The 12,483-nt window shown below is 38.8% G+C and overlaps 1 protein-coding gene across 2 annotated transcripts in view; it reads left to right on the top strand.

The window, feature by feature from the left end:
• LOC148874165 (Translation elongation factor EF1A/initiation factor IF2gamma family protein) overlaps nt 1–12,483 on the top strand; it is a 78,559-nt gene that overhangs the window by 23,891 nt on the left and 42,185 nt on the right. For both annotated transcript variants that reach the window (XM_088964961.1, XM_088964962.1), the window contains exons 9-11: nt 9,927–9,989; nt 10,101–10,255; nt 10,365–10,429. In XM_088964961.1, the coding sequence (XP_088821087.1) occupies nt 9,927–9,989; nt 10,101–10,255; nt 10,365–10,429 (283 nt within the window). The remainder of the gene's footprint in view (nt 1–9,926; nt 9,990–10,100; nt 10,256–10,364; nt 10,430–12,483) is intronic.

The following is a 12,483-nucleotide window of genomic DNA, read 5'->3' as shown; positions in this document are numbered from 1 at the left end:
TTCAGCCTTGGTTGAGTCTCTTGTTCCCATTGGACCAGAGTATAAGGCCAAGATGCTTTGCTATTGGGCCAGGATTTCCTTAACTACTACCATCAAAATTTAGTTTAACCCATTCATCTAGTGGCGGAGTCCAATCTACAATGACCTTTTCTTTTCTGGAGGAGCTATTTGCCACTGCTGACCAGTTTCTCCAAAAGTTATCAAAGGAAACATGGCGGAAAAAATCCAAAGTTTTCAGCCAGTTAATTGCCCTTGTTAGGATACATTTCTTAACAAGTAAGATGAAGTGTAGTAGCTCTAATACATTTCCACATAGTCTTCCCTCTGGTGGGTCATACAAAGGTTGACAGGTCAAAAAGCAGACTTATATTTGAAGGCTGGTTCCACCTGCATTCAAACAAGGCAAAAATCCAATCCCAAAAAGCCACAACAAAAGAACATGAAGTTAGTAAGTGGAAGCAACCCTCACCATTGGCTTTGCAAAGAATACACCAATTAGGGGATAGGCATATGAAAGGCCTTTTCTTTTGCAAACAGTCTAAAGAATTGATCTTCCCATCAAACACTTCCAGTAGAACAAAATAACTTTGAGGAATGGGTGTAATCTAGAGCTTCTTGATTGGACAAACATCCTGAGCAGGGGAAGAGCAAAGTGCCTTGAAGAAAGAAGAACAAGTCAAGACGCTTTTTGGGTGGGGAGACCAAATACTCTTATCTGGCTTTAGAGGATCCAAACAAACACTATCTAGGACACAAAGAAGCTCCAAAAAACGAGTTCAACATATCTTAAACCCCTACGAAAGCCAAAATTCCATTCAAAGCCAAAGAGGAAAAAAGGAAGGGAAGAAAATGGGAGACAACCTTATGCTTAAACAGGGAGATGGAGTAAAGTGACGGAACATGTCCTTGAGAGCTGATTTACTTACCCAAACATCTTTCCAAAATAAAACAGAGATTCCTAAACAAACATCATACCTGACAAAGTTCAGAAACATGGGTAGGATACTGTGAATTGCTTTCCAAGGAGTGATCAATGTTGCTTGTCGAAAAGCTCCTGCATTCCAACCGTTATCTAGACAACCATGAATACTAGTTACCACCTCATGCCATAACCTCTCTCTTTCCCAAGGCCATTTCCTCAACCATTTACTTAGCAAAGCTACATTCTTTAGGGTCAAATTCCCTAACCCCCACCCACCCTCTTATTTTCTCCTACAAACCATCTCCCATCTTATTAAGTGTTCCTTTTTCTCTTCCCATAGCTCCCAGAGGAAATCCCTCATTAATTTCTCCAATTTCTTTGCCTCCCTAGAGGGTATCCTGAACATAGAGAGAGAATAAACTGACAAATTAGCTAGTGTGCTTTTAATCAAAGGTTAATCTTCCTCCTAGAGATATATAACTCTTTTTTCAAGCCTTTTTTTTTTTAAATTTTCCAGGATTGGACTCCAGAAACATCTCTCTTTGGGTTAGCCCCTAGGGGAAGCCCAAGATAAGACAAGGGCCAAGAAGCTACATGACTACTTAAGCACTCAGCCACAGATTCAATAAACCCTTCCTCTAGGTTAATCCCTACCACACGACTCTTGTCTAGGTTTATTTTTAGGTTAGAGACACCTTCAAAGTAACTTATTAGAGCTTTAAGATTCCTCACTTTTCTTAGGTCATCCCCTTCACTGAAAATAATAGTATCATCAGGAAATTGGAGATGGGTCACTGAGACTATTTCTTCCAATCCTTCAATCTCTAATTGCCTCTTCCCTATCTGCCTTTGGGAGTAGCCTACTAAACACATCTGTTATCAGGGTAAAGAGAACATGGGAAATGGGGTCGCCTTGCCTTAAACCTCCAGAGGCTGGAAAGAAGTCCTTAACCACAACATTTACTAGGACTGACAAATGAATTGAACTAATACAACCCTTCATCCAATTGAATCACCTATTACCAAAACAAAGGTTTGAAATGTTGATGTCGGTGGAAATGCCAGTCATCCAAATATAAGAAACATGGCGGAAATGTCGTACGGAAATATTGTAAAGATTATTGATATGGCGGAAACATTGTAAAATGTGCAAAATATAGATTCTTATTTTATGAAACGATAAAAGAAGCATAGACACACGATTTTAAATTATTATCTTGTTCTAAATCATTAAACAAAGCTAAGAAACTAAGGTTATAGATAAAAGAATATATTCTAAAGTTACCCTGTAAACCTTAAGATTTGGAGCTTCATGATAGAATGAGTTAAAGCAAACTTTGAACTTATAGAAAATGTAAATGGTTGTAATAGAGTAACCAAATTATCTATTACACAAGCAGAAAATGTAAATGGTTGTAATAGATTAACCAAATAATCTATTACACAAACAAAAACTATATTTAACTTTATATTTGAAATGAATATTGAGTAAGCTCAAAGTGGTAGTCATATAAGTTAGGTGGACAATAACTTGCTACTTCACATACCTACAATAGTTACCAAATTATGTTATAATACTATCTCTTGTATTCCACATAGTATTGGTAGTGTTCAATGGGGAATATGTCAATTCCAGTAAAATTTCATTTTGTTACCCATGGAAGTGGAAATGGAAGTATGTTGTGGAAATTATCTCTTGCACTTCACATAGTGTTGGTAGTGTTCATTGGGGAAATGTTGAATCCAGTAAATTTCGTGTCGCTACCCATGAAAATTGAAATATGTCGTGGAAATATTAGGGAAATTAGGGACATTTTAAACCATGACCAAACTACTTCCCTAGGACCTCAATCAAGAAGCTTCAATCCACTAAATCATAAGCTTTTTCTAATTCCAATTTACAAACAACACCTTGCTTGACTTATTAGAAGAGGTATTACCGTTTTAAGCCTCAAAGGCAAAACCTTAGCCAAAATTTTGTATATACTAGTCACCATGCTAATCGGCCTAAAGTCATTAGGGTGTTTCGCCTCTATCTTTTTTGGAATCAAGGCTAGGAAAGTGGCATTTGATTCCTGGGATTCTCTAACCTTCATAGTTCTTTTGGTTTTTTGAGCTCTTGTGAAGGTTGTCCTCAAGAGAGGTGGGGTCTGGGGTTGGGTATAGTGTCCTTTGTCCATGATAAGAGTTCCGTTTTTGACATTTTCCTCGAGTGACTTGTTATCTCTGGAATTTAATCATTGGTATTAAGTATGATTTCAATTGGAATGGCTGGGAAACTGAATCAATTTAAATGGTTGCCTTTTGGTGCCCATGGAAAGCGGTATGATTGGCAGATAGACCTTTTTATTTTGCCATTGTTATACCAGACCTTAGAACATTTCCTGTGTTTCTTGGAGGGAGAGAAGTTTAATAGATCCTATCTTCAACAAAGGTTTATTGGATCCTTCATCATCATCATCTAAGCTTTATCCCAGTTCTCAACTATTATGTAAATCCTGTTTCACCATTCTGTTTTGTTAAATGCCATATCCATTGTTAAATTATGACTGCTTCACTTCTCACCACTCCAGTTTGTGTCCTTTCCTGGTCTGCCCCTATCCCTTCTAGTTCGTTAAACTTGCAACAGATCAGTCCTTGACATGTTCTGTAGATGGTATTATTTGCATGTGAGGAAACCGTCTTAGTCTACTTTCTCTCAGTTTTATCATCTATTGGATTTACTCATGGATTATTTGGAATTACTTCATTTCTGATCCTATTCTTTCTAGTTTTTCCACTCATCCATCTCAGTTTATTGGATCCATAATCATCATTGTTTTATTTGTGTTTTGGCTATATTATTATTTTTTAACAATCAAGTGTGTGGCATTTCTACCATTAGATAGGTTTTTAGTTACCAATCCAATAAAGACCAAAATCTCGAAAATTCAATGCATCTTGAAAGAGTTGTGGCCATTAGATGAAAGATAATCTGGACCATGATTCCTACCATGGTGCTCTGGCCTGGTTGATCTCGCCTGAGAGAAACAAAAGTGTTCAAAAGCAAGGCTTCTAATGAGTACATCATCCTAGGTCCAGGTGAAAAAGAAGACTAAGACAAGATGATATCTTTGATCAAGTCTGTGGTTAACAAGATCTAAAGTCAGGATTCAAAAGCAGGTAGTGATGGAGTTCGTGCAAGCAGGTCGGTGGAGGAGATCCTTGAAGGTAGAAGCAAAAAATATTTTGTTCGAAGAGATCAGAATCAAGGGGAAGGTAAGGGAAGTAAAAAAGGGTATAATACTGCTGGAATGATTAGAAGTAGTTGAGTGGTTAAGAGACTTCATAGCTTGAGCCTGCTTAAAAGGCAAGCAGAAAAACTGGCAGGAACTTGGTACGCTAGAAGGGAGAAGATATGTAGTTGAATGTAAGAGGAATAGCAAAGGCTCCTTCATAGCTTTGCTGAATATTTTGGCAAAGGGACGAAGGCAACTGGTGTCTCTACCAGCAGGAAAACAGAGTCAAGGATGGGGGGAAGTAAACAGGTTGCTCAATGAGTTTTTAGCTTGATGAGTATCAAATGAAAAAGAAGCTTTCGCAAGGGAGGAGAAGGCTTACCAGAGCAACAGCAGGGTAGAACAAGAGCAAGTGGTCATGGTAAAAACAAAAGGCAAATGCATAATGGTGGGTGGTCTAGAGAGAAAGATTGGGATAGTAAGTTTGTGATACAAGCCAAGGAACAGGTTAATGATTCGAGGATGGTAGCTGATTTACTGACAACTAATCTAAAGCTGAAAGGAGTCTTCATAGTAACCCCCTTCGATAACTGTAAAGCCCTATTAGATCTAGTAGAGAATGAAGTGGAAATATCAGTCTTCAATTTTCAGGCTGAGTTTGGATCAATCACAGTTTTCAAATGGAGTCCAACATCTCACTCCAAGGACTTCTTTGTTGAAGATGGTGTTGTGGTGCATGTAATAGGCCTGTCGTTTCATCTATGGAAACAAGAAGTAGCAGAATCTATAGCATTAATGCGTGGAGGACGCTTAGAAGGAGCATTCTGGGGCGATCTTCATTCAGCAGCAATTCTGCTTAGTGGTGTGAAGGCAGAAGATAATCCATTAAAGGTAGAGGTACGAACAAAGAGGAGTTTCGTCTCTGTGTGGCTAGCATCCTCCATTGAAGTAGGGCTGTGGAAGGAGGCTCGCATGGAAGGAGGTGAGAAGGAGGAAGAAGAAGCTCTACGTTGATTTACGAGATTGGCTAGTTCAAATGGGAAGGAATGCTTCACTAAAAAGGGCCAACAACTTCTAGGAAGCCAAAAAAAATTGGGGCAGATGGGAGGTCAAAACTGTAGAGAGCAAGGAAACCCTTTGACAATTGGCAGATCATATGCGTAGGTGGCTTTAGGGGAAAAAGACTAAATTTATCAAGTGGGTAAAGTTTGGGGGGGGGGTTGAACCAGCAACCTCAGACCGGTTCAAAAGGGAAGGTCGCTGGTTCGACTTTTAAAACAAGGGTGGTGTGACCTCTTAAAGAGTCATGCAGGTGGAATTCATTTCTGTTGAGCCGACAATGGCAGCCTAAGTAAAATCAACTAACTCGGGTGCTCCAATTAAAAGGCTCGAGCCCAAGGGCCAATCTAGGATGGAAAACATGCTTTTTAAAGCATTACCTAGGGTCACCTCTGATCACTGTCTTATCCATATAAGCACTGAGTCTTTTCCTACTGGACCCAAACCTTTTAGATTTGAAAATATGTAGCTTACCCATCTAGATTTTGTGAAAAAAGTGAAGGAGTGGTGGGGTGTGGAGGGGGGGGACGATCGAAGGGGGTCAAGTTTCATAAGAAGTTAAAGATGTTGAGAGTCAATATAAAAGAGTGGAATAGATATCAGTTTGGCAGAATTGAGGAGCAAAAATTGAGCCTAATCTCTTGAATAGGAAACTTGGATGTAAAAGACCCCCAAAATGGTTTGACCAAGGATGACCGAGTGTTAACAAGACAAGTGAAAAAGGGTCTAGAAGAGGCGTTATTGAGGGAAGAAATCAGTTGGAGACAAAAATCTAGACATAAGCGGATTAAGGAAGGTGATGGGAGCACTAGATTTTTCCATGACTTGACCAATGGGAGATGAAGAAAGAATTTTGTGACCAAGCTAGAGATAGAAGAGGAGGTGATTACCAACCATGATGACATAGCTAGAAAACTTGTGGACCACTTCAAATCGATCTATAGAGGACCTTTGAGTGAGAGCAGTCGTGAGAGGGGTGGAATGGCCAAGACTTGAGGACAGAATAGCAAGGTGGTTGGAATGGAATTTGGAGGAATAAGAGATTAAGAAAGTTGTCTTTCAAATGGATAGATTCAAGGCTCCAGGTCTAGATGGCTTTACAATGGCTTTTTATCAAGATTGCTGGGAGGTGGTAAAAGAGGATTTAGTTGAAGTCTTTAAGGAATTTGCAGACAACCATGTAAAAAGCCTTGGAATCAATGCCACCATAGTTTTCAAGGTGTCTAGGCGATTCTGGGCGACACTGGAGCGCCTAGTCGCCTACCTAGGCGATAAAAATTTTATAATATAAAAATCTGACTTTTGGCTAGTTTCCTAATTTTATATACCACCCAACATGTATATTAATTGAAAAAATAGCAATTCTCTTTATTAAGAATATTAAATTTCCTCTAAAAATGTGGCAAATCATCACATCTAAAAGATAAAAATCTTTTACATATATTAATTTCATTATTTTCAAAAATAATACTACTACAATAAGTATTTAATAGAGAAAATCCATATTAATTAGCAGCTAAAGATGGTTATCAACTTTATATGATAAATATTCAAGATGGAAAGTAAAATAGAAAAAAAAACAAGGATGGAGTTTCTGTTTTATTTAATTAGAGAGAGAGAATAGAAAAAATAACTTTATTATTCTATTCTTTCTTTCCTCTTTCTTTTCTTTCTTTCTTTCTTTCTTTCTTTTTCTCTTCTCAAAACCCTTTGATCTTTTAAATTTCAATAGTAAAACATTAAAACAAAGTATAATTTATATATATATATATATCTATATATATATATATATATATATATAGCATATAATAAAATGTATTAACACATACATTAATAAGATATAGCAATATAAATGATATTATAAAAGGCGCCCGCCTTGTCATTTTTGTCGCTTAGGCGGGCGCTCAATTGCCTAGGCGGGCGCCTAGTCGCCTAGTTGCTAAAAGTCAAGGCATTTGGGCAAGGAGCCTAGCCAGGTGCGCCTAGTCTTCTAGGCGACGCCTTGACAACTATGAATGCCACTTTTTTGGCCTTGATCCCTATTAGTCTGATGACAAGCATCTATACAATTCTGGCTAAAGTGCTTTCTTTGAGGATCAAAACAGTTCTACCTTCTATCATTAGTGAAACTCAGGGGTCCTTCGTTCAAGGGCGACAAATAACATATTAGCTAATTGCGAATGTGTGTTGAGGAAATGGAAAGGTCTAGGCAAAGACATTTTATTTGTCAATTGGATCTTGAAAAAGCCTATGACTTGGTGGACTGTGAGTTCTTGTTAGAGGTGATGAGAAACTGTGGATTTGGGGACAAGTGGTGTAGTTGGATATTTGGGTGTATTAGTACCTATTACTACTCTATTCTGGTAAGTGGTGTGAAGGATTTTTTTCCATCTTGCAGGGGTGTCAAGCAAGGTGATCCACTATGTCCCTTCCTTTTTACCTTAGTAGATGATATGTTTAGTAGGGTCATTACTAAGGCCAATAAAGAAGATGCCATTAGGGGTGGGGAATAGGGAGACACCAAATCCCAGTCACCCACCTTCAGTTTGCAGATGACCTAATGATCTTTTGTGAAGGAGGTTTTAGTGAGAAGGTAGAAGACCTAAAGGAGCTAATCAAAGGATTTGAAAGGGTTTTTAATTTGAAAATAAATTTGGAGAAGAGTTGCATAGTGGGTATAAACTTGGAGGTTGGGGAGAATGAGGTTTATGCGGAGTGTCTTGAGTGTTCCATCTCTTATTGGCCTATGTCCTACTTAGGGCTTCCATTAGGGGCAAATCCTAGGGAGAGCAGATTTTGGACCCTAGTGCTAGAGAAGTTTGAGAAGCGATTAGCTTCGTGGAAGAAGAATTACATCTCTTTGGGAGGGAGAATCACCTTAATAAGAGCTACTTTGGCTAACTTACCTACTTACTTTCTGTCTGTTTTTAGGATACCTACCACCTAGGGAAGCTAAGAAGCTGGAAAAGTTGATGAAAGACCTCTTGTGGGAGTTCGGACAAGAAAAAAGGATCATTTGGTTAAATAGGAAATTGTTTGCAGAAGTAAAGAAGAGGGGGGTTTGGGACTTGGGAGTGTGATTGAAAAAAATCAAGCTCTGTTAGGGAAATGGTTGTGGTGATGACCATTGGAAAGTGAGAGGTTGTGGCATGAGGTGGTGAGAAGCATTCATGGGAGTTAAGAGAATGGATGGGATGCTGGTGTATCAAGGCAGGCTAACTTGGCAACACCTTGGAAGGCCATTCACAACACCCTTCCTCAATCTCTCAATTTTATTTGGTATGAAGTTTGTTCTGGCAATGCTATTCGCTTTTGGGAGGATATTTGGGTAGGAGACACCTCTCTAAAGGACCTTTTCCCTTTGTTATTTTTTGTTTCTTTGTATAAAAAAGAGGTGATCTCAAAATTTGTCTCATCCTCGGGAACGCCCTTGGCTCCTAATTGGGATTTTGGGTTTTGTAGGGGACTAAGGGATGATGAAATTGAATCTCTCTCTAACATGCTATGTTTCCTTAATCATGTTTGCTTGGATCCCTCCAAGCAAAGGAACCTTTACTTGTGCTTCTTATTTCAAGTCCATCTCTCAATCATCTGCTTAACAACCCTTTCCATCAAAGGAAATTTGGTGTAGGCCAGTTCCCCAATGATTATGCCATTCTGTTGGGAAGTATTCTATGGAAAAGTAAACACACTAGATAACCTACAAAAGAGAAGACATTTCCTTTGTATTTCTCCCAATTGGTGTATCCTCTACAGAGCTCACGGGGAAGGATTGTTACCATCTACTAATATCTTGTCAATTTTTTGTAGACCTTTGGGTTGGCTACTTTCGTTGTTTGGGAGTAGTTGGAGCTTACCAGTAGAAGTTCGCATGATCTTTGACCATTCTACTTTCTCTTGGCCTACAAAAAGAGGGAGACTTATGTGGAGATGCAGTTGCGCTGCCCTGATCTGGACTCTTTGGTAAGAAAGGAATGCTAGATTTTTTCAAGAAAAGGAAAGGCGCAGTCAGGAATTGAAAGACTGTGTGTTGCATAGGGTAATTCTTTGGCTGAAGACTTTGGAAATCTTTCATCAATTCTCTTTTAATGACCTTTGGAGAAACTGGTCAGCAGTAGCGAGGTGTTAACCCTTAAAGGACAAGTTAACTACAAGCTGGTCTCCTCCATCTGAAGGTTCATTGAGGTTGAACTTTGATGGAACTAGCGTGGGTAATCCAGGATTATCCGGAATGGGGGGTGTTTTGAGAAATGAGAATGGAGAGATTGTCTTGCTGTACAAGGGGTGCAATTTGCAAACCAGCTGGGGGTACTGAATTTGATAATTGAAGGGGATTTCAAGGTGGTGGTGGGCTGGTTGGAAAATCCTGAAGATGCTATATGGTGCTACAAAAGAAATTCAGTTGGTTGACAAGGAATATGCTGGTCTCTTTACAGTGGGTGGGGAGATCAGCAAATACTTTGTCCGATGTGTTAGCCAAGCAAGGGGTAAATAGGGAAGAATTGTTTTGGGCTCAGCTGTGATTCCTGTATTTTTTTTTTCCTAGTTTAATTGTAAGATTCTAGGAGGTGCTGCAGCTTGCACCTCTCCCTTGGATATTGTATGAAATCACAACTCTAAATCAGTTTTTGAATTAATAAAATTATACTATTACTCATAAAAAAAGTGTTTGGCATTTCTTCATGTTGACTTGTGTAATTTATTTGTTCTATTACTTGCTACTTTAGGGTCACAAGAACTATGTTCCAAACATGATCAGTGGGGCATCTCAAGCTGATGTTGGTGTTCTGGTAAGCTAATGCTCTGACACATTTTTTTTGTCAAACTATCTGTCATTGGAAAAATCTGGTTTTATCCCTATTAGTATTTTTTCTGATAAAATATTCTTCTTTGATATTTAGGTAATATCTGCACGAAAAGGGGAATTTGAAACTGGATATGAAAAGGGTGGACAGACACGTGAACATGTCCAGCTTGCGAAGACCTTGGGTGTCACTAAATTGCTTGTTGTTGTCAATAAGATGGATGATCCTACTGTGAAATGGTCTAAAGAGAGGTGCTCAACAGTTATTTTTGTTTGTTTTGCAAATTTCTTTTTGTTTTTGGGGCCTTTAAGTTGATATGTAAGGATTCAGCAGTCCTTTACATTTAAATATTGTTTGCAGGTACGATGAAATAGAGTCAAAGATGACACCTTTCCTTAGATCTTCGGGTTACAATGTGAAGAAAGGTAAAGAAGGACCTTTTCATCTTTGGTTGACTATTCATAACATAGTTATCATTCTGGTCTCGGTTTTGAGAACCATCCATCTTGCTTTATTTCACTGTAAATAGGGCAGAGAACTTTGTTTATGCTGTAGAAGGTACAAAAATGTTATTAGCAACATAAATGTTCGACAAGATTCTTGTTAATACTAGAAAGATGTTAGCAGTGGTTGGTGTGTATTGTGACCAGAATAATAAGAAGATATGATTGAGAGAACATGGAATGAGTTGACTGCTTGTGGTTGGTCCACCCTAGTTTATATCAATGTTTTAAAATGCGGAGGCGTGACGCAAGGTGTTCCACTGCATTGAGGCGCAAGGTGTAGTTCAGAGTGTAAGAAGGGTGCTTGAGGCACATGAAGCATGTGGCTCAAAGGCATCAAAGCTTTTGGCATGCACCTCAGGGCGTTTTGGGGTGCTTTGCATGGAGGTGCGCGCACCTCCAGGCATATGCCTTCCATGCCTTTTAAAACATTGGTTTACTTGAGTGTTAAAACATTCAAAATTACAATAATACACTGTTGTTGAAAACATTACAGCAGGGACATCGTAGTCGTTTCTACGCTGCCCCTCAAGTTGAGTATTTATGTCAATCATATAATTTATTCTTGTTTACCCCTTTAGTCAAGAAATCAGTCAGCTGGTATTCAGTCCTTACACAAGGCAAACAGATATTTTTCATCTCAACCTTCTCTCTTATGAAATGTCTTTCAACCTCTACACTTCAAGTAAGGTGGTTACCACCTCCAGAAGGGGTTGTAAGGTTGAATTTTGATGGGAGCAGTCAAGGAAATCCAGGACCTTCGGGTATAGGAGGGATCTTGAGGAATAAGGATAGTAACATTCTCTCCTTATTCTCAGGGCCAGTGGGCTTTGGAGATTCAACAAGGGCTGAACCTCTAGCTGTGGTACAAGGACTACGGATTGTCAACCAACTTGGAGTGACTAACTTGATAGTTGAGGGAGACTCTAAGGTGATAGTGGGATGGCTGTTGGACCCGAATACTGTTGTTTGGGGCTATAGGGACATCATCAGAAAAGTCATATGGCTCACAATAACCATGTTGATTAGTTTCCAGTGGGTTAGCAGATCAGCCAAAACTATGGTAGACTCTCTAGCTAAACAAGGGGCTCCAAGGGATTCTTTGTTGTGGCCTACTTTGAAACTGTAATTTGGAAAAAGGGTTGGGATTGATCCATCCTTGAGGGGAGGTAACACCTTGTGCCATTTCTGTTTCTATTTAATAAAATTTATAGTCATTCATAGAAAAATGTGTTTCAACCTCTGCATGCTTGGTGCAATCATTATTTTTGATCAAGAGCAGAAACTCTCAGTAAATGCTTAGTGCAATCATGCTGCACCGGATTGTGTGTAATGTTAATGGTAGCTTTATTATCACGATAAAGTCTCATAGGTTCTTGAGTGGTAATTCCAAGCTCTCCCATTAATAATTTGAGCCACACCAACTCCGATATTCCATTGGGGATCATCAACCAATCATGCCCAATTTGTATCTATGTAAGCTTCCAGTTGCAAATGTCCATGATTACAGAACAATAACCCTCTTCTAGGAGAAGCATTCAAATATCTAAGAATTCTTCAGCCGCTTGAAGATGAGGGATTCAAGATGCAAATATTGGCTTATTACCCCCATTGCATAAGCTATATCTGGCCTTGTTAGGGACAAATTCAGAAGCCTCCTCACTAGTCATTGCAACATTCTCTTGTGTTCTACCAACTCTCCATCAGTGCCATTGAGATGGTGATTGGGATCAATTGGAGTGTCTGAAGGCTTAACACATATCTTCATCGTTTCTTTAAAAAGATGAAGAGTATATTTCCTCTGAGAAGCAAATATACTTTTCTTAGACCTTGCCACTTCAATACCTATAAAGTATCTGAGTTCTCCCAAGCTTTAATTTTAATTTCTGAGGCTAAGAAGACTTTTGAGTTGCTGAATCTCTTCCTTATGATACTCATAAAAAAATCTCTTCCTAATGATTACTTATTACAACTAA

Source organism: Nelumbo lutea, chromosome 1 (genome assembly GCF_056320005.1).
Source record: "Nelumbo lutea isolate HS-2025 chromosome 1, American lotus-T2T, whole genome shotgun sequence".
NCBI classification, from domain to species: domain Eukaryota; kingdom Viridiplantae; phylum Streptophyta; class Magnoliopsida; order Proteales; family Nelumbonaceae; genus Nelumbo; species Nelumbo lutea.
The sequence above is the reverse complement of the archived record's forward strand: the minus strand, read 5'-3'. Positions and strand labels throughout refer to the sequence as shown.